General features: G+C 41.3%; 1 protein-coding gene across 2 annotated transcripts in view; it reads left to right on the top strand.

The window, feature by feature from the left end:
* Nucleotides 1-22,395, top strand: part of TNFSF11 (tumor necrosis factor (ligand) superfamily, member 11) — a 46,392-nt gene that overhangs the window by 4,679 nt on the left and 19,318 nt on the right. The window contains exons 3-4 of one of the 2 annotated variants that reach the window (XM_011940419.1): nucleotides 4,532-4,691; nucleotides 14,669-14,836. In XM_011940419.1, coding sequence (XP_011795809.1) covers nucleotides 14,669-14,836 — 168 coding nt within the window. In that variant the 5' untranslated portion in view covers nucleotides 4,532-4,691. Of the gene's footprint in view, nucleotides 1-4,531; nucleotides 4,692-7,089; nucleotides 7,452-14,668; nucleotides 14,837-22,395 lie in introns of those variants that run through there. The other variant, XM_011940409.1, reaches the window with a different exon arrangement.

The raw sequence follows: 22,395 nt of genomic DNA, 5'->3' as shown, positions 1-22,395 counted from the left end.
ACAGGTTTACTTCCTTCATATATGACCAAGATTTTTTTCCTCTCCCACCTCCCATCCAGTTTTCCGTGATGTCTGATAATTTACCATTAAAAATGCACTCCTTTAGGGGTGAGAGCTAAAAATAAAATCCTAAGCCTCCAACCAACCGAATAGGCCCTGTTTGGCCAAGGGGACCTCAGAGAAACCTTAAAATAATAATAATAAAAAGACCCACCTGAGTTCGTGACCATGATGGGATGGTAGGTCAGACGCCTCATTATATTCCCTTCCTTTTGCTGTTTAGACACAACAGTTGACAGCATTAATGTTAAAACAGAGATCATAAGAGTGACAGAACAGACTGTTTATGGCAATAAGATACCAAATTGTAAACAAGAGCTATGGCCATGCCAGGCAAGTGTTAAGTCGCACGCTTTGCACTTAACGAATAAACTATGTTCTAATTCCCACAGGGTTTCTTCTCCCTCTTTCTCCAGCAGCTAAACAACACTAGCTTTGAGATAAGTGATGTTGAAGCAGTTACAGCTCCCCAGCATCAGACACTGAATAACTGAGCCCCCACCTGTTACACAAGCCACAGTGACGGCTTTGATTGGACAAGAGACTGATTTCTGTAATTTTCTCCTGATAAGAGACCACCAACCATGGACTGGTTCTGGCTGGTTTTACAAAGGATGCACATTTGAGTGCCTTCCTGTCCCTTCTTCACCTAACTGTATACATTTAAATGTTAAATCTCCATCCCAATGGTACTTGGGACGCAGGTAACATGCATGTTTGCCTATCACGCATGCTCACGCCCTTTCATGAATATTCATAGCTCTTCCTATGTCCTGTTGAATATGTATACTTTGCCAACCCCTTCAGCTTAAATTCCTGTGTTACTCTTCCCTCTGTTGAAGGGCTTGCTTTAGGTTTTTTCCAGTGACAGGCTGCCCTTCCTGCCTGCAGGTTGTAATTTCATTCTTAAGAAATAAAACTCACCTTTCTAAATTTATAAATTGTGTGATTTAAGGTAACAGGGGTAAGGCAGTATATTTCCAGAAGACTGCCAATATAAAATTTTAATTCAATTGTCCATGGACACAGTCAATGTTAATTTGTTATCACTTATTAGTTAATTGTTAGCTGAAGGGAATGTAATAAGACCAAGTTGCTTGTAAAGGGTAATGGGTAAGCTGGATTAGATTATTAGGGAGGCCAGTCCTGCGTGAGAGGTTTCATTGGGTTTTCAGTGAGCAGCATATGAGCCCAGACCTGAAATCAGAAGAGGCGGGAACAGACAGAAAAGGAAAAAGAGTGATCAAAGGACAGATGGTAAGTACCAAAGACAAAGTCCACCAGTTTCATAAAGTTGCTCAGGCTGACCCCATTTCCAGGGTAAGATATTTTCACATACTTCTTACTTATGATTATATACATTTTAAAAATTGTTATTAGCATGAGGGGCTCAATATATATTTTATAATACCCACACTTATAAATTAGTTGTAACTGGCTTCAGATTTAGCAAGTATATTATACAGGGTCCTGGCAGGAAATAGGTGGCAAATCCGAAGGATTTAACTGAAAAGATTTTAATTTGAAGAGTTGCGGTCAGGGTTAAGCAAATTAACAAGGGATGGTAAGGAACCTAGGGGCCAGCAAAAGTGGGATGGCTTTCCCACACTGCAGTAGGTTGATTAATGCCCTCCGCCACCAAGGTATCCATATCCTAAGTCCCAGACGCTCTGAATATGTTACTCTCTGAAATGGACTTTGCATATGTAATCAAGTTAAGGATCTGGAGATGCAGAGATGATCCTGGATAGTCTGGGAGGGCCCAATGTAATCACAAGGGTTCTTATCGTAAGAGGGAGATATTAACCAGGCACGGTGGCTCACGCCTGTAATCCCAGCACTTTGTGAGGCCGGGGTGGGTGGATCATGAGGTCAGGAGATGGAGACCATCCTGGCTAACACAGTGAAACCCTATCTCTACTAAAAATAGAAAAAATTAGGCAGGCCTGGTGGCGGGCACCTGTAATCCCAGCTACTCAGGAGGCTGAGGCAGGAGAATGGTGTGAACCCCAGAGGCGGAGCTTGCAGTGAGCCGAGATCTTGCCACTGCACTCAGGCCTGGGTGACAGAGCGAGACTCTGTCTCAAAAAAATAAAAATTAAAAAAAAAAGAGGGAGATATTAGAGTCAGAGAGAAGTTGTGAGGACAGAGTCAGAGGTCAGAGACTGGAGTAATGAGGTTTGGAGATGAAGGAACCAAGGAATTTAGGTGACCTCTAGAAGCCGGATCCTCTCTGGAGTTCAGCAAAGTGAAAAGTGTGTCATAATAGTAACGAATGACTTCCTTTTTCATTTTCATTCATACAGTGAAGTTTTCTAGAGGCTGCATGATGTGCAATATTGTAGCAGAGTGAGTGCAGGACTGAATGTGACTCTATCAGGCCAATAGTAGAGATGTGAAAAAATGTAAAACAGTGGCACGTTTCTCCCTATTTTTTGAAAATCTGTTTTTTTAAATAAAATAATTTTATAAAAGTATTATGAATCATTTAAAAAATCATATTAACATTATGTTGACATGCTAATATGGTAAAATCTTCTGCTTGGATTTTGATTACACCGAATATTTATAAATATAACTCACACAAATAAAAGCTCTTTGTTGTTCTCAATAATTTTGAAGAATGTAAAAAGTTTGAAAATTGCTGACCTAGCAAATGACTGATCATGAACAGCTAGTATTTGTACCTGCCCAGCAGTGCAGCAATTCCTCATCCTTCTCATATCTGCACTTTAATTTTCCTTTTTTTTTTTTTTTTTTTTTGAGACGGAGTCTCACTCTGTCGCCGGGCTGGAGTGCAGTGGCCGGATCTCAGCTCACTGCAACCTCCGCCTCCCCGGGTTCACGCCATTCTCCTGCCTCAGCCTCCCGAGTAGCTGGGACTACAGGCGCCCGCCACCTCGCCCGGCTAGTTTTTTGTATTTTTTAGTAGAGACGGGGTTTCACCGTGTTAGCCAGGATGGTCTCGATCTCCTGACTTCGTGATCCACCCGTCTCGGCCTCCCAAAGTGCTGGGATTACAGGCTTGAGCCACCGCGCCCGGCTTTTAATTTTCCTTTGACAAATATCTCTGCCTCCTTTCAGCCCATGACATGAGGTTCACATGGGGTTAACTTAATTCCCTGGCTCAAGGGAAAGGCACTTAATTCAGACTTGTATCCAACCATTCCTGAAGCTAGACTTAGCCCTAGTTTTCATTAACATGAACCAATCAATTTTCACATGAGTCCAAAAGAATTCTATGTTAATACACTAAGGTACTAGGAAATATAGTTTGAGAAATGTTGATCTAAACATTATGTTATTTATAGTGGAGTATTGACATAAACTTTGAATCCTCAATTATGTTCTGGGGTCTTGGCATCCTTTAATACCTATTAGCTTACAACGCTTTCACTTAACTATTTTATTTAGCTATTTTGTTCACATTAACTATTTTATAATTTTGATAATGAATTGATTAATATATTGTTAAAATAAATATATTAATGTATTTATGATAAATAAGACAGACATGCAATTGGGAAGACATGTTAATAATACAATCACTCTCAGCTTAGGATAGCTTCTGGCCACTTTCTCTCTGGGTGGTGGTTACTCTGGGAGTAGTTTAAGTCATTATCTTTGCCTAAGAGCTTTCTCTGACTCCCCACATTTGCATTGTACTTGCAAAGTCCAAGTACAGTGAGAGTCTTATAATAATACTAAGGTCTAAAGACCTAATTGTATACATTTAAATGTTAAATCTAACCTTTTTAATCTCCAGTCTAAAGACCCAAGTATCATTATAAGATTCTCATTGTACTTGCACTTCGCCTTCAAAGTACTAGTCACGGTTTTGTTAGTGATTTGTGTGATGATTTGTTGAATCTTTTTTTTTTCCCCACTAGGGTGTAAGCCCCATGTTCTATCTTGATCACCACGTTTCTAGGATCCAGCCCAGTGCTGGCATGTAGTGGGTTCTCTCTGACATATCTGTAGAATAGAATGAAGAAATGCATGAGTGACATGACAGAAGAATTTAAGGGTGCCATGGGAGCATAAAACAGAGGGAGCCACCTGGGTTAGGAGACCTGAGAAAGACTTCTAGAGAAGCGGCATTTGAGCTGAGTGAGGAAAGACAAGTGGGAGAGTCCTCCAGGTGTAGGAGTTGGAGAGAGGAGTACTCCAGTTAAGGGTAAGCATTTGAAGCTGATATAGAAAAGGAGTCTCGAGCCAGCTTGTGAAGGAACATTAGACAGTTTTATTTTTATCTTTTTTTTTTTTTTTTAAATTTTTGAGACAGAATCTTGCTGTGTCTCTCAGGCTGGAGTGCAGTGGCATGATCGTGGATCACTGCAGCTTTGACCTCCTGGGCTCAAGCGATCCACCTATCTCAGCCTTCTGAGTAACTGGGACCACAGATGTGCACCAAAATGCCTGGCTAATTTGTTCATTTTTTGTAAAGATAGGGTCTCCCTGTGTTCCCCAGGCTATTCTCCAACTCCTGGGCTCCAGTGATCCTATGCCTCGGCCACCCAAAGCACTGGGATTATAGAAGTGAGCCACTGCGCCTGGCCTATTGAAGGTTTCTAATTTCCAGAGTTTCGACTTTATACCAACAACTCTTAGAAGCCACTAAAGAATTGCAGGTATAGAAATGACATATACTTTTGCTTTTAGAAGAAAATCCTGATCAGTATGCACAGAATTCTTAAGGGGGCAAGTGTGATTCATTCAGATAAGATATAATGTGGCTTAGACTGGGAGACTGGTAGAGGCTTTGAAGATTCTTTTGCTCAAATTTTATTCAGCAAGTATTTACTGTGCACCTACTATAGCAGGCAACAACATTTTAGGAAATGGTGAATGTTATAGAGGTGAATAATACAGCAAGAGTCCTTGAACATATGGAGTTTACCTACTAATTGGAGAGTGAATGTTGACGAAGGAATAAGTAAATACATAGGCAAGAAAAATACATTACCTGTGAAAGAGCAGCAGGTAGACTGACAGTGGAGTAGCTAATACAGGCTATGGAAGCCAGAATATAGTAGGATGACATTTTTGGAGTGCTAGTAGAAATGTTATATGAAGAACTCTGTAGGAATGTAACATATGGTCCCATATATGAAGCTCCTGCGTCAAGCACACCTGAACATGATTTGAGGGACTTTCTTGTAACCTGAGGATCAAGATGTCAAGGAATTAAAAACATGTATAAAACATTGTATAAAAACCCATTAAAAAGAATGGAAGACACTATAGTAAAGTCATTGTGGGTTTAGTTGTTATAACACATTTTTAAAATCTTTGATCCCAATAAATATTTATAAGAAAGAAGAAATATGGAATTATTTCCTGAGTCAAGGAGGGAGGAGAGAATGAAGAAAAAGAGGAGGAGGAGGAGGAGTAGGAGAAGGAGGAGGAGGAGGAGACAATAAACCTACTTCCCAAAGTTAACAAACAAAAAATAGGAAGAGGCCAAAGACTACAAGTAGTAGAAGATTAACATCAATTGTTTGTGTGTTTGAGTTTGAAAATTTTTTGTCCCTTCTGCACCAAGCTAGATACACATATAAATGCTAAAGGCATTTTTGAATTTGAATAGATCATTTTCTTTGTATGGGTGCCTTTAAAAAAAATCCAACCTGGTCACGCTTCTTTAACATTTACTGAGGTCTAAGTGTTCAATTTAGAACACATGCTTTAATAACTCAGAGACCTGTCATTTGTCATAAATCTTGCCTAGAGAAGTACTCATTAGTGAATTAGGCAGAAAGAGGATGCAAAATAAAAAGGCATAGTAGTCCCTTGATATCCATGGAAGACTGGTTCCAGGACACCACCAAACCCCTGCCCGCAAATACCAAAATCCATGGATGTTCAAGTTTCTTAACATATCATGGCATAGTATTTGCTTTTAACCTACAGACATCCTCCCATATACTTGAAATTATCTCCAGATTATTTATAATATTTAATACAATGTAAATGCTATGTAACTAGTTGTGAATCATTTAGGAAATGATCACAAGAAAAAAAGTCTACACGTTTAGTCCAGACACAGCCATCCTTTTTTTTTTTTTTCCAAATATTTTTGATCCATAGTTCACTGAACCCACAGATGTGGAACCCATGGATACTGTGGGATGACAGTATTAATAAAAAAGTGGAAACATCCTAAGTTTCATGGGTGTTTAAATTGGTCAGCAACTTCCTTCTGAAGTATCAGACTTTTGTGAGCAATGTTAGTATTTTTTGTTTTCTCACTAAGGGCCACAGTTCTGGATAGAGGTTTTTAAAAATCCCTAGCAAGGTTTCTTTAGCAATGAAACTAACATTTAACTATATTATCAGCTTCGTGTTACATCTCTTTCCTGACGGTTGGGTGAGCCCTCCTTGGATGCTTGCTTCTGGCTACACACCCCTTTACCCTTTTCTCTGCACCGTTTTCACCTTTATAAAGTCAGAGTTGGTGTCTATAGGCTCTCTACTGCCACATTCAAGACCTGCCTCACTCAATATCACGTTCAAGATGCAGAAATAGGGATTTGGGAAGGGGATTCTGGAATTTTCGAAGTCTTCGAAAATACTTAGAGAAACTTTATTTGGAAGCACTTTGGGGGGCGAGGTTGGACAGGAAGGGTCTTCAGAGACCATCAAATTCAACTTTCTAAATCCTAGGGAGGAAACCGAGACTCCAGGATGTGAACGGCAGGAGGAATGTCTGAGGTGCAATCCTTATTCTTTAGCAAAGGTCTCCTCTGCGTCTTCCTTAGCCCATCTCTCGGACCTCCAGAAAGACAGCTGAGAATGGCAGGCGGAGTCTGGACGCACTGGAGTCGCCCCCAGCCTCCTCCTCGGAGGGCCCCCACGAAGGAGGCCCTTCAGTGACAGTGATTGAGAGAGAGGGAGGGCGAAAGGAAGGAAGGGGAGCCAGAGGTGGGAGTGGAAGAGGCAGCCTCGCCTGGGGCTGATTGGCTCCCGAGGCCAGCGCTCTCCAAGCGGTTTATAAGAGTTGGGGCTGCCGGGCGCCCTGCCCGCTTGCCCGCGCGCCCCAGGAACCAAAGCCGGGCTCCAAGTCGGCGCCCCACGTCGAGGCTCTGCCGCAGCCTCCGGAGTTGGCCGCAGACAAGAAGGGGAGGGAGAAGGAGAGGGAGGAGAACGCCGGAGCCAGAGGGCCGAGCGCCATGCGCCGCGCCAGCAGAGACTACACCAAGTACCTGCGTGGCTCGGAAGAGATGGGCGGCGGCCCCGGAGCCCCGCACGAGGGCCCCCTGCACGCCCCGCCGCCGCCTGCGCCGCATCAGCCCCCCGCCGCCTCCCGCTCCATGTTCGTGGCCCTCCTTGGGCTGGGGCTGGGCCAGGTCGTCTGCAGCGTCGCCCTGTTCCTCTACTTCAGAGCGCAGGTGAGTGGCCACATTCCCTTGGGCGCGCGGCCGGGAGCGCCCATCTCGTTCCCCCGCACTTGGAAACCGAGTCCGGCCGCGGGGCTGGGCTCCCCAGAGCTTGCATATTCAGGAGCGGGAAAGTGACTCTGAGAGAGGGAGTGTCGAGTTTGGGGACAACTTGGCGCGGGGCTGTCGGGCGCACTCTGCTCTCTCTACGCGCACGCACCCCAGCTCCGCGGTGCGCCGAGGGCAGGCTCCCCTGGCCAGACGATGGGTTTGAATATCACCGCGTCCCCAGGCTGGGAAACAGCACTGGCCTCTCGCCTTTTCTGGTAGTGATTGCATGCTTTTTCTCCCTGTCATTTCTCACTTGAAGTTAAGAATCAACTTCTGTTCGTGTAGGAAAAAAACTGAGCGCCTTCACTTGGGCATCTACCTTTCTCTTCCCACCCACCACCCGGCGGATTTCGGTTCCTGCGCCTGGCTGCTCTGCAGGTGTGCTGGGGCCACAGGGCTGGAGGGCTGCGCAGAGCGGGAGGTCGCGCTCGTGCCCAGGTCGCCCAGTGGGTGGGCAGAATGACACGGCGCGACCAGAGAGGCGCGGGCTCGGCATGGGGGCTCTGCGGCTGTGGCGCTGTCCTGTGGGGGTGAAGGAAGAAGGACAGCCCCACGTGCCTGTCAGGGAGGTGGGCGGAGGAAGGAAGCGAGGTGTGTGTGATGGCAGGGTGTTACTACAGTCTAGCAAATAACCAACCTTCGAAAAGATGAAGAGGTTTTTTGCACGACGGCTAGGAACTGCAGGGAGATAGTAGGAAGGAAGGGGTAAATTTGTAATATGCTTTCTGGTGGTTTATGCTCTGGTGTTTTCTTGGAAATTGCAGTGCAGTTGGTTGGATTCATTCAAATATTCTTGTCTGGTGCTGTGAACTCTTTCTCAGAGGAAGTGGGGGGCTGACTGTGCATTTTTTTTTTATGGGAAAAGAAAGTTGGGTTTGGACTACATTCGTTTTCAGATTCAAAGGTGATTACTAAACCAAACGGGATGCATCAAAACATGGCATTGCTTGGATTGTATGGTTTTTTGACATGTGCCAATGTCTCGAACTCCATTACTTTTAATCATAGGCTTTTTGTTAAGAATTCATTATCCGCTAGCTTGCATTTTCTAGAACTAGTGTGATTACCTACTAAAAGTAGAAATGCAATGAGCCACACTTAAGAAAATCTGCATTAAATATAATCTACCCATTGAGAGTTTTTTTCTAAAAAGACAACTTTTGAGTGATTTACTTGCAACGCAGATAACACAAATCTATGTGAAAGTGACTAAACGTCTTTCTTTCATTGGAGTGTGTTGCAGTAAGAATGGTTTACCCATTTTCCCATCCAGCATTTTGTTAATAATCATCCCATTTAGTGCTTGTGCATGAAGTGCCAGCATTGTGCATGGCACCATCACATGCCATGGAATGAGTTAAGAATCATTTATTCAACACACAGTGTCCAGTTACTATAGGCATGGAGCCGAGGGGCCTAATAAAACCATTAAAATTCTTAGTCAAACAAAAGAGCAACATTCAGAAAAGGGATCAAAGAGGCAGTAGTTCTCCACTGTCTATCTTTTCTAACACCTTAGGGACATGGCATTTTCATTGCCATAACAGTGAAGAGAGTGTCCAATGTTGAAAGAGCAGTCGTAAATGAAGGAGTTCTAGGAACCATGAACAGCTTGACTTGGCAGGAGCTGTGGAAATCGGTGGCGTGGCTGTGTAGGAAAGAGTGACCTGCTGGGCTCTTGTTAGAGTTGTTCAGCTTTTCCCTAGGAATTCTCGGTGGTCCCCGTGGGCTGAGCTGAGGAGTCGGGGCTTTCAGTGATCTCCCATCATCATGTAGCAGTCTTGATGCTGTATGGATAAATAGTGAAACACTCAGAACTCTTTTTCAAAGTAAACATGTGAGTTAGTAAGTCTAGCCAGAAAATATTCCTTTGGAGAAGTTAATATCATCAGACTTCTGGGTACGGTTCTTAAATACCATGAAGATTCGGTTCCTTTGACTTGTGCAAAATAATTTAGCCATTACTCTGAACCCAATTTTGTACTGCATTTTAAAAAGGCCATCTCCTTCAGTAAAGAAAAAATATTAGGAACAATGTGATCATTTGAATATACCACTAGATCTGGATGCATTTTACTGGATATTGTGTCTACAATTGTTACCCAAAGGAGTCCTAATCATTTTGAGATACATTCTGAAATCATTACAGATAAAACTGCTATGGTGTCTGGAATTTGTTTCAAAATAATTTCTGGTTGCTTACAGATGAAAAAAGATTTGCCATACATTGGTAATAACTGAAGCGCTAATGGGTGCATTGGGGTTCACTCTGTAATTCTTTCCCCTTTTATATGTGTTAGAGACCTTCTTTCAAAGTCCTAGCTAAGAGAATAGTCTCCATTTAACCTGCCGCTGATTTAACATTTTCACTTATGTCGGCTCTTTTGGATTGGAACTTGGTACCAAATAAATCATAGTAGTTTTATGATTCCCACTAAAGTTGTGAATCAACTATTTGGGGTTTCTAAATGCATTTGAATGAGAACAAAGTATCCAGTAACATGTTTGTAGTTTACAGTTAAAAATGAGGGATTCGTTTTATTGTTTTTGTTTAAAGGTGGAGAAAAGAAGGCATGCAAATCCTCAAGGAAAAGCAGTTTGAGTTTTTAAATGCATTTAGAAGAATGTCCAGAATAGTGTAAAAATTACAGGGACTATTTAAAAAATTTTGTTTTCTTAAATATTTGAATAGATAAAATTGAATCAGCCTCCTAAATGTTTGCAGATTGCATGTGCCTCGATGTTAAAAAATATATATCTACTTGATCCAGTGTAGCTTGGCTTTTCCCCCACCACCCTGCCAAAGAGAAAATAGTGTGTGGCTTCTGCTATATATTTACCACATAGTATTCATACTTTGGTTTACAAAGAGAAAAAAGAAAACCCTTTCAAAAAGTTGCTCTGTGTGTGTGTGTGTGTGTGTGTGTGTGTGTCTTTAACATCCGCATAACCATATTCAAAGCTTAGGGTTTAGCTATAAAGATAAGCTTTTCAGAAAACTCAAGATCTTTTGCTCTTTTAACTTCTTCCCTCGATCCCCCAATATGCACAAACCAACCTCCCTGGTTGTTTGTTACCATAGGACAGCAGTCACTACTGAAAATCTGATGTAGAGGTGTGCACTGTCTGTTTGAAAACACAGATAACGAAGTAGCACAAACGTCAAGCATCCTGCCTCATTTAACCCTACAAATGATTAAGTTTCAAGCAAGTTAAAAGAAAATGAGACAGTTTATTTCATAGGCACCACATTATCTGACAAATGCATTTTAAGTCAGATATTCAAGATTTACTTCATGTTTTCAGACATGTCTAAGTACAATGAATTCATTTGCTACTCAGTTTACTGTGACTTTTGGTTGAATTTCTGTGTTCCTCAATGAAGTGTAAGTTCCATAAAGACAGGGACTGCTTGCTTTGCACACCACCTTATTTGTAGCATCTAGCCCAGTGCCTTGTGTGTCTAATTTACTGCAAAGTCTTTTCCAATGATTTGCAACACTACAAATATGTCTGTTTCTGATCGTAATATGCGAATTATCAGATTAGTAGCTAAAAGAGTATACTTTTTCAATCATGCAGTCCTCCAACCAGACTAATGTGTGCCAATAGATAAGTTGTTGGGTAGGTGATACATTCGTTCAGTCAGTTTGTAGGCATTTGCTGAGGGTCCAGCATCAGTCTGGCTCCCTCCCTGCTCTGCAGTTCCTTCAGCTTAGAGACCTTCATTTACCTGTGTGTGTGGCTGGCCTTGCACCCTGAACCTCTCCTCCTCCCTTTTCTCCTAGTATCCATTTTCAGGAAAGGAGAGCTGCAAGGGCACTGGAATGAGAAAGACATGTGGTTGTAGGTTAAAAATAAATTTCTAATGTGTGATCCTTGAGTAAACAAAATAAATGAGTATATTAAAAGCAATTATGCCATGCATTCTTGATTTCTTTTGGGAAAAAACAATGGATGGGTTTTTTTTTTTTTTTTTTGAGACGGAGTCTCGCTCTGTTGCCCAGGCTGGAGTACAGTGGCTGGATCTCAGCTCACTGCAAGCTCCGCCTCCCAGGTTCACGCCATTCTCCTGCCTCAGCCTCCCGAGTAGCTGGGACTACAGGCGCCCGCCACCTCGCCCGGCTAGTTTTTTGTATTTTTTAGTAGAGACGGGGTTTCACCATGTTAGCCAGGATGGTCTCGATCTCCTGACCTCGTGATCCGCCCATCTCGGCCTCCCAAAGTGCTGGGATTACAGGCTTGAGCCACCGCGCCCGGCCTGGATGGGGTTTTATACATATTTTAGCTCTGATGCTGCCTTCCAAAACAGTGGTCCTCAATTGCACATTTGAAGTATTTGGGAAGAGGTTCAATGATTGGACCCTACCCTTAGGGATGTTGATGAAATTGGCCAGTGAGGGGTGGGGTAGCAGTGAGATGGGATCTGGATGTGGGCGTTTTTTTAACAGAAAGGGGACAAAATCTTTGCATTGTACTTATTTGCATCAAATCAGTAACCATGATTAACTGTTGGAGTATCTTTGTACTAATTGATGTTACTTGTGAAACAATTTTAAAATTGGTGTCCAGGGAACTTTGGAATTGTTTTAATAGTAGAAAATCTATATTTTAAAGCATGACTTCTTAAACTTTAATGTGTATAAGAATCACCTGGGATCTAGTTAAAATGCATATTCCCAGGCAGTATGCCAGGGTGAAGCCTGAAATTCTACATTTCTAGCAAGCCCTCAGTGAGCCCACGATGCTACTGAATGGACTACCCTGAGTATCAAGAATATAGGGGCTAGGTGCAGTGGCTCATGCCTGTAATCCCAGCACTTTGGGAGGCCAAGGAGGGAGGATTGCTTAAGCCCAGGAGTTCAAGACAAGCCTGGGCAACATAGCAAGACCCCATCTCTACCAAGAAAAAAAAAAAGAAAGAAATTAGCCAATTAGCCAAGCATGGTGGCCTGCACCTGTAGTCCCAGCTACTTGGAAGCATGAGGAAGGAGGATTGCTTGAGCCCATGGATTTCAAGGCTGAAGTGAGCTATGATTATGCCACTGCACTCCAGCCTGGGTGGAGGTGACAGAGCAAGACCCTGTCTCCAAAAAAAAGAAAAGAAAAAGAGAAAGAAAAAGAATACAGGGGACTGCTGCTTCTGTTAGACAGCTCTTAGCTTGTTGGCAGGACTCCAGATTAACCAAGTTTAGGGTCCCCAGGCATTTCCCCACTAAGGCCACATTATTCCTTTGGCTCAGCAGTTTTCTGGTGGTGCGTCAATTCAGGCCTTTGCATGATTCTTCTTTCCTGAGGTCTAAACCCAGTGACCCTTCATATCAGTTGCCTAGGCTTTTCTGGTCTTGTGGGATACACACTGGCATAAGTTAGCCTTTTTTTGCCAAGCGTGTGATTGAAAACTTTCCTTGTATAAAAATTCACATATTATGACTTGTATTAATTATTCTAAAGAATATAGGAAAAATAAATACAGATTGTACACAGTTTTGCTTTACGGTGGTGTCTCTTCTGTGATGATTATAGATAGTCCTTATATGTGCAAGACTGAAAGAATAAAATTTGTATTCGTGAGTGTACATTTGTTAAAAGGCTGTCATTTTGGCCAGGTGCGGTAGCTCACACCTGTAATCCCAGCACTTTGGGAGGCCAAGGCAGGAGGATCACGAGGTCAAGAGATCGAGACCATCCTGGCTAACAGGGTGAAACCCCGTCTCTACTGAAAATACAAAAAAATTAGCCGGGCATGGTGGCGGGTGCCTGTAGTCCCAGCTACTTGGGAGGCTGAGGCAGGAGAATGGTGTGAACTCAGGAGGTAGAGCTTGCAGTGAGCCGAGATGGCGCCACTGCATTCCAGCCTGGGCGACAGAGTGAGACTCCATCTCAAAAAAAAAAAAAAAAAGGCTGTCATTTCATTTTGAGAATCTCAGATATGGATAGGCTCTTTTTAGTTTATTTCTAATGGTTGGTTAATAAACTAGCACATCATTCCCATTACTTTTTAAAAGAGAGAAAGAGACTTGTCATTAATTTGACTGAGCTTTGTAAACTTACGTAGCTTTTCTTTTTTGCCTAGTTTGTGCCGGCTAATAAGAAAATACAGATGAAGTACCTTGAATATTAAACAAAGAGGACAAATTAAATTCTCGTTATTAAAACAGGTGATAGCTAATTATTGCCACCCTTTACTTGGCAATTGAAACCACTGCAAAGGCTTGGCAGGAGCAGGCTGACAATTTTAAAGAGTAGTGATTAAAGATATTCTAATGCTGGACACCTATTCTTAACAGGCAATCAGCTAATTACTCAATGAGTATATTTTGGGTGGGACAATTCCTTACATGACAGGAATCTTAGCATCCCTCCAGCACACATCTGTAATATCTGCTCATGCAGCCCCCCCCCACCCTAATGTGATGACACCTGCACCCATTCCCGAACACCCCCTGCCAGGTGTACCATTCTGGCTTGAGAAACACTGATGAGAGAGTCAACAAAAAAGAGAGATTACACGTCTGACTTCGAGTTGTGTTTGGAGGTAAAAAATGGATTTTTCTCTCCCTTCTTTGGCTGATAAAGGACAAAAGGCCAGGCAAACATAGTGGTTAAAGATGATGTTGATTTCGCCTGTTTTATGTAGGCTTCATGCTTTGCATTTCAAAGTGGGCCTCATAATCCCAGCTAGCATGTTGCATATAGTTGATTTAAAGACAAAAAGCTTCCTCTCCCTGCAGTGATCACATGTGATTTCCTTGGTGCCCCTCCCCTCTATGAACACTTTCATGTTGTCAGACAATTTTGACAATTTCCCCCATGAATCATGCACATACACTTGCACATACACTTTCCCCCATGAATCATGCACATACACTTCTGTCATTGTTAAAAGCCCACCGCAGGACTAACTGTGCCTTGTCCTGTGGAGGACAGTCAGCTACTCATTCAAATGAATTAGAAGTCATGTTTTCACATCTTGAGGGTCATTGTATTAACTATTGATTGTTGGGGACATAAAGACTCTTGCAAGTATGAATTTTTTGTTCTGAAGTCACACTTTATTAAATAGCAGGATGATTAGTGATAAGCACGCTAACGTCCTTACTGTTTCTCCTCCTCAGATGGATCCTAACAGAATATCAGAAGATGGCAGTCACTGCATTTATAGAATTTTGAGACTCCATGAAAGTGCAGATTTTCAAGACACAACTCTGGAGAGTCAAGATACAAAATTAATACCTGATTCATGTAGGAGAATTAAACAGGCCTTTCAAGGAGCTGTGCAAAAGGTAAGTCCACATTGAGGCTGAGAAGTCAAGGGCCCTTGCTGACTCTACCAATATTGAAAATTAAAACTGGCTAAGTGCTGTTGACTTTGTTCTTTTTATTCTAATAATTTGTAAAAGAGCTACAGGGAGTGCTTTAAAGAGATTAGCAGAATTCTTTTGAAGGTGGTAGTGATTGATTATGGCAACCAGGGACATTCATGCAAATATTCTTTTCTTTCTTTTCTTTTTTCTTTTAAAGAGGAGAGATTTAAATTCATGCTTGGAAGAGAGACTAAGGTGGCTGTGGCCTGTCTGTGAATCAGTTTGCTAGTTTGAATTCCCTGACCTAGAAACCATCCGCTCAGTTCACAGAACTTTCTGGTAGCTGTTTCCTTTCTGTTTGGCTTCATAATGGCAGGACCCCCTATTGCACATCTGTTGATCCAGGACTCTGATGAGAAGCAGTTGTAACTCTTGGTCCTTTGCTGTCATCTGCGGTGAAGTAGAGAGAGCAGGAAGCAATGTGAGACGGAGATTCTGTGTCCATGTTCTCATTTTCTGGGAGAGCTGAGTGACAAGAGAAGAGTTAGGGACAGAGCAGACCAGTGACTTCTCTTACACCGACAGCCCCAGTTGGGAGACACTGTAATAACTGCCAGTTTTACTTTCTTGAACAAAGCCACCTGGGAATTCTGCAGCCCAAGAATTATTTTACTCATGGACTCCACCAAAACCCAGGTAGAATACAAAGAGTGACCCAAGTGCAAAACCTGTGTGTGCGTTACATACCTGCATGCATGCATGCGTCCATTTACACATCCCAGCCTCTATCTAGCAACTCCCCGGGTCTCTGGTCATTATTTAAAAAGAGGACGTGTGTCAGAGGTAGAGGTAGGAAGACGTAGCTGTTTTGTACAGCCAGCTAACAAAGGTGAACGTCTGTAATACCATCAGAAGTAGAGGTAGGAAGATATAGCTATTTTATAAAGCCAGTTAACAAAGGTAAAGGTCTGTAATACCCTGAAAGTTAAGATTTGCTGTACTTTATTGAATCTAAGATACCAATTTTCAGCCTACTTTGTTATTTCATGCATCACTAAGAAAGAAGAAACTGTTGATTAAAAAAATTAAACATGATCATCGTAGGTTCTAGTTGCATCTTAATTCCAGAGATATCAAAATGTTAAAAATTGTGCATTGTAGAATGCATGAAGTACCTCTTAGTTTAATGTGTCTATAAGAAAACACATTGCTTATGAAAATTACTTTTTCCTTATAATTAGTGTGTAGGTGCTTGGCTTTATGCAGAGTAGATGTATATGTTTAAACTCAGTGATCCTTAATCTTACAGTATAATTTTTGAGTTATAGCAACAGCAATTCTGTTAATCTATTCATTTTTATTCTTCTGTTTTATATTTTGTTTTCATTCGTTTGCTTTTTATCCCATTTGTGAAGCTTATCTGTTAAATACTGAGTAATCTGTCTATAAACAACCTATTGACATGCACTAGGGGCAATCTGCTAGTTCAAAATGGCATTTCATATTAAGGTAATTCTGATTAGGCAAAAGATTGTGCCCTAATGTTCTGTTTAGATTGACTCATGTTGTAACTCCTCAAAATGACGAGCAGTTGTGCTGGTTCTTAAAAGTTACCCTTTGAGTTTCTTATGGAGGAATAAATATGGAAAATCAGCCAAGTTAATTCTGAAAATAAATAATATTACGAACGAGGGCAGGCATGGTGGCTCACAGTTGTAATCCCAGCACTTTGGGAGGCCCAGATGGGAGGATCACGTGAGTCCACGAGTTTGAGAACATGCTGGTCAACATAGTGAGACCTCCATCTCTACAAAAAGTAAAAAAAAAATTAGCTGGGCATGGCAACCTGTGCCTGTGGTTCCAGCTACTCAGGAGACTGAAGTGGGAGGACAGCTTGGGCCTGGGAACTGGATGCTGCAGTGAGCTGCGGTTGCACCAATGCACTCCAGCCTGGCAGCCTGGGTGACGTAGCAAGACCCCGAAAAAAAAAAAAAAAGAAAGAAAGGAAGGAAGGAAAGAAGGAAGGAAGGGAAAAGATTATTAACATTATTTATGAGACTGCAAGAGTGGTTCAATCCCAACGGGTTAAAGGAAAACAATATATTATCATCTTATAGATCCTGAAAAGTGATTGACAAAATTTTGCACTATTTCCGATGTTTAAAATCCATTAGAAAACAGAACTGGATGGATTCCTGATGTTACTACGAATGTCTCAAACTAAAAGTTACCTAATGGGCCGGGCGCGGTGGCTCAAGCCTGTAATCCCAGCACTTTGGGAGGCTGAGACGGGCGGATCACGAGGTCAGGAGATCGAGCCCATCCTGGCCAACATAGTGAAACCCAACATACATTTAGTATTTCTCTACTAAAAAATACAAAAAAAACGAGCCGGGCGAGGTGGCGGGCGCCTGTAGTCCCAGCTACTCGGGAGGCTGAGGCAGGAGAATGGCGTAAACCCGGGAGGTGGGGCTTGCAGTGAGCTGAGATCCGGCCACTGCACTCCAGCCTGGGCGACAGAGCGAGACTCCGTCTCAAAAAAAAAAAAAAAAAAAAAGTTACCTAATGATTAAACATAAGAGCGTGTTTCTTAAAGTCAGGAACACGACCAAGATGCTCACTGTCCCTACATTATTTAATGTCCCTACATTATTTAGTGTCGTTCTGCAGGTGCCAACTAATGTAATTACACAAGAGAATGAAATAAGAAAATATATAGAGAGAAAAGAGGGCAGAATTTGCAAGTGATATGATTATATACTTAGGAAAATTCAAAAGAAGCTGAATTGCTACAAGCAGAATAAAATAAATCAGTTTGTAAAAATTAATAATAATCACTAGCTGTCCTTATTTCAAATAACTAGAAAACATAAATGAAAGATTTCATTCATAATTTTTTAAATGCTCTAAAAATAAATGTAACAAGAAATGTACAAGGCTTACAGGAATAAAACTAGAAACCTCTACAGAGGCATTTAAAATACGATTGGATAATGTAAAGACATAACTATGCACAGTCATCATAATTTTTGCAGTATAACTTGGGCCAAGGATAGCAGACAAATCCATGGAAGAGAACAAATGGCTTACTGTGTGGCTCTCTGTGCGTGAATGTATGTGTGTGTGTAATTTAATATAATACAACCTTACTTTAAATAAGTGAACATCCTCTGAATTCTTAAAAAACATATTGTTTATCCTTTTTAAAAAGTTATAGCAATTTCTCTTGTCCTAAGTAAAAATAAATCCCAGATTGAGAGAGTACTTAGTAGTCAATTGTTGCTCACTGGCAATAGTGTCCGTTAACACTTAGTGTGGCTTCAGTGAACTTTTCCACCACCTCCTTCCTCATCAGAACATCGTCCCACTTCCTTTGAGATTTCTAAGTGACTCCTTAGGCGGTATGGAAAAGCAATTTGTGTATAAAGGTGTTAGTGAGCAATAATGGCTGAATTTTCACTATTTTAGGATTCTTTTGGAGACATGATGCCTCATTCCAAATGAGTAACACTAATAATGAGAGATTCACTACTTGGCAAACCATAAGGAGAAAATTGGTGTTCAGGCAAGAATAATCAGCTGCACTTATTAAGGGCACATAGTCTTAATTATACAGATAGGTTACTATGACTCAAAGGATGAGTAGAACTTTATTTCATCAATTTCACATTTGCTTTTGTTTTGTTATAGGATCTTAGCCTTTTTGCATAGGTAATAATATCAGACACAAGTAATCCTTTTTAAAGAATTATAAATTAAAGCTGTTAAACCAATGTGTGTTTGGAGGTAGAAGATGCCATTTCTTTCCCCTAGACAAGATGTTTAGGAAAGAGACGAGTCTTATTTATACCTTATCATTAGAATCAACCAATGTTCATTAAGTGCATTTAATGTGCTTGGCACCTTGCCATGTCTTTCCCTATATCCAAGGATTTACCCTTCCCTTACTGTGTTCAAATAATGATTTGTCAAATGTGTTATCCTTCGATGAGGATTATCGGTTAATGTGACATTCTACACATCTTGCCAAAATAATCAGATTTCTCATTTCTCTTGCCAATGCTAAAAATAGGATGGATGCATTAGGCACTCTTAAGTCAGTTTGTACCTTAGTTTTATTTCTAATACAGATATTGAGTGAACCCTTAAAACAAAATTACATGTGTGGCTGCAATCATTATTGAGAGATCAACCCCTCCAGCGGTAACAGATACCAGACATAAGCACAATATCACATTATATGTGTGCGAAAAGTGGTGTTTACCCAGAATGTCTTTGGTCAGACTTGTAATGCTGTTTTTTCCCCCATTTTTGTTTGTGGCTGGGTTTTCTTGGCTTCCCCCAACCCCTTTAGCACAGAACTCTGAAAGCCTCTTAGTGATCCAACCCTACCAACCACAATTTATAAAGTCTATCATAACAGTCTATGACAATAAAGAAAACACTAGTGCAAATATGGTGTCTGATTTATAAAGTGATTCTTGTTTCTAGTTTTGTCAGCCTCCCTGCTTCTGCCAGCCGGGGGGTGAGGAAGGAATGAGCTCAGATCCAAACGAGGACTCCCAGCATGGCAGAGAGGACACTCAGCCCATAGACCCCCTGGCCAGACTGGGTGGAAAGCCATCTGTTTCTGCACTTACTATGCAGAAACTTGAGCTGTGACTGCACTTGACTTTAGTGTGCTGGCTTGTTAATTTCACATTGGGTACCTGTTTGCAGATACCTTCCTGAAACTTACTTGCAGAGGTATTTGAAAGAATAATGTGCAGGAGAAAGGTCAATAAACACATAACACAAATCACTTTCTTCTCCAAAATGGGATGTTCAGTGCATTCAAGATTGTCCCCTGGGATGTGGGAAAGAAGCATAGGGACTTTCTGTATATGTATTTTTTTAATATTAGCTTTTAAAAGCTGTGCTTTAGTAAATATTTTGTAATGTACAAATATACAGGCGTGGTTTTATTTAATATTTAAATAAATGTGTACATTTGAGAGCATGAAAAATTTTTTCCCTGATGGAGCTGCACAGTCGGCCATTTTTAAAGATCATGGAGTGAAGCTGCAAGCTCCATCAGGACAAGGGCCGCAGCTATTTCGCACACATCTGAATATATCACTCTTAATTTATTCTTGGGAATGAATGGAGAAAAGCATGAACAAATGATCAATAACTTATTGAACTCTGTAAACTAATATTTTACATCAACCAACTCATAAAGCCATTCAGAATGTTATGAGCCTGATTCTCATTTATATGATGCTGTCTTACCAGTCCTACAATTGATAATTGGGAATATTATAGCCTGAGGCAATAGTGCTTCAGTACAATAATAACACAGGTTTATTTTTGCTAGAAGTTACCTCCAGCTGGCCCTCTCACATCAGTCACATTTTCATCAGGCTTCTTTGCCCTGCATAGCCTGCTATGTAGAGGGGGGCTTATAATGTGAACTGAAAACATGATTCTGGCTCCATATATGAGTTGAATTTTATAAAACTCTCTAACTTCCCTCCAGAATATGAAAAGCCAATGGTATTGTAATGACTGCCAATAAGTTATCTTGTTGTCATATCCTCGACCAACCATTTCCTGGAGTATAAGCCTTGAGTCTCTAAAGACTTAACTAGAGAACAGGAAGTAAGACCAGGGAGCCATAATTATTAAACAATTCATTTTTACCTGAAATTATTTTTTTATTCCCTGGGGATCAGGTACATATTTGGCCTCATCTTCAGAATTCATAATGTAGAATTCAGAATTCACAGTATTCTCTGATATTAAGATTAATGTACCCAAAGATTTGTAGCACTTTGATCCTCAGTGAAATATTCGCTGTTATTTGCTATAGTCTGAACTGGGTAACAGAGAGACCCATCCATTCTGTGAACTAACTAAGAAGCTTTTTCTCTCTCACATAACAATCCAGACATGAGTCATCCAGGACCAGTAGGGATGCTCCTCTGTCCTCAACATGAACCTTCCATCTCTGTTTCCAAGTTGGCTTCTCTATTTGCTGTTATTTCTAGGTAGGGGAAGGGTAAAGGAAAACTGAAGACAGTACTTGGGAGTAGAGACATCACTTCTAGTGGCGTCGTATCGGCTGGAAGTTACTCATAAACCACATCTTGCTGCAAGGGAGGCTGGACAAGGTAGTCTCTAACTGAGCAGCCATTTGTCCACAAAGCTTGAGGAAGGGAGTTGCCTATAACTAATAGGCAAAAAGGAGTGGAAGGAGATGAGGGGACAATGAGCAGTCTCTGATGTTCACTAAACCCCATTTAGGTAGGAAGATGGACTCATTATATGAGCAGGAGTTAACTCTGAGAATACATAAGTCTACTAAAAATTTTAATGGTCAAGATTGTATTTCCAAAAGGTAAAAATACTTTGGGATTATTTAGATTGTGAGAGAGAGAGAATTTGAAAGTAGATTCAACAGCATTCATCTTTTTGAGGAAGTTTCAAAGGTCTGTTTAGAGATTGCATCTGTGATTATTGAGTAAACCTGGATTGTCACCTGCACAGCTTTTGCTAGGTTTTGTAGATTAAAAAGAGCATTAATTAAAAACTAGCAAGTTCATCAGATGAAGTGATTGTGTTTTCTACATATGGGAAACAAATCCCCTTGGATTGCAATCTTCATTATTAAAGGAGCCCATTCTTATTTTAAGCTAAAGTAAATAAGAAATCAATTGAAATTTAAGGAGATTGTAACTGCTTGTGAAATTGTAATCATTGAAGTTGGTATATGCCACTATTTCTCATTTGCCTATTAGTTAAAAAAAAGAGGAGAGAGATTAAACCCCATTCATTGCCTCTTTGCCTTTGTATACAAGAGTATATGTCCGAAGAAAGTTTCTCATAAACCCACAAGGGTACTTGGGTTTTGGAGCACTCATGTTCCCAAGTCAAGATGTTAGTCATAGTCATGTAGTGGTTTTCCAATAGGATTTCATCTCTGTTTGCCATAATAGTTTTGGAAACTGCAATTCAACCCCAATCACATTTAGCGTTTATAAAAACTGTCTTTATGGGAAAGCTGAAGTAAGACCACAGAGTTTTCCTACAAAACCAAGGCCATCTATTGCCTTTAGCTCAACAATAAGTTATTGGCTTTGTACTCAACTTCAGGGGAGACCCAGGGAAGAAGGTAGGAAGCAGGAGGGTTTGCAAGAGGAAAATAACGGGTGAGTGATGTCAGAGGTGGGCTTTTCTTTGTGCTGCAAGTACCCCAGGATGGAAGAAAAGATATTCTGCATGGCATCTTCAAAGAAACAGAGAGCTGGAAGGACATGCCTGAAAGAGGAGCCTTCATTATGTGGCCTGGGATCTTGGGCTAACATTCCAGAAGTGGATGAAACTGAGGGTCCTTGGTTGTAGAGCATGACGACAAGGGATAGATTGGATTGTTCTACCAGCAGCGGCAGGAGAGGTACAGCCTGTGTAATTGAAGAGCGGGATGTGCCTTAGAGCAGTGTTTCCAGAACTGCTGGATCTTAAGACTCAGTTGGGGCCCTTGTTTTAAAAAGAAGAGA

This window comes from Colobus angolensis, unplaced genomic scaffold, assembly GCF_000951035.1.
Source record: "Colobus angolensis palliatus isolate OR3802 unplaced genomic scaffold, Cang.pa_1.0 Scaffold101, whole genome shotgun sequence".
Classification (NCBI taxonomy): Eukaryota; Metazoa; Chordata; class Mammalia; order Primates; family Cercopithecidae; genus Colobus; species Colobus angolensis.
This window is presented reverse-complemented; position numbering and strand designations above follow the sequence as displayed.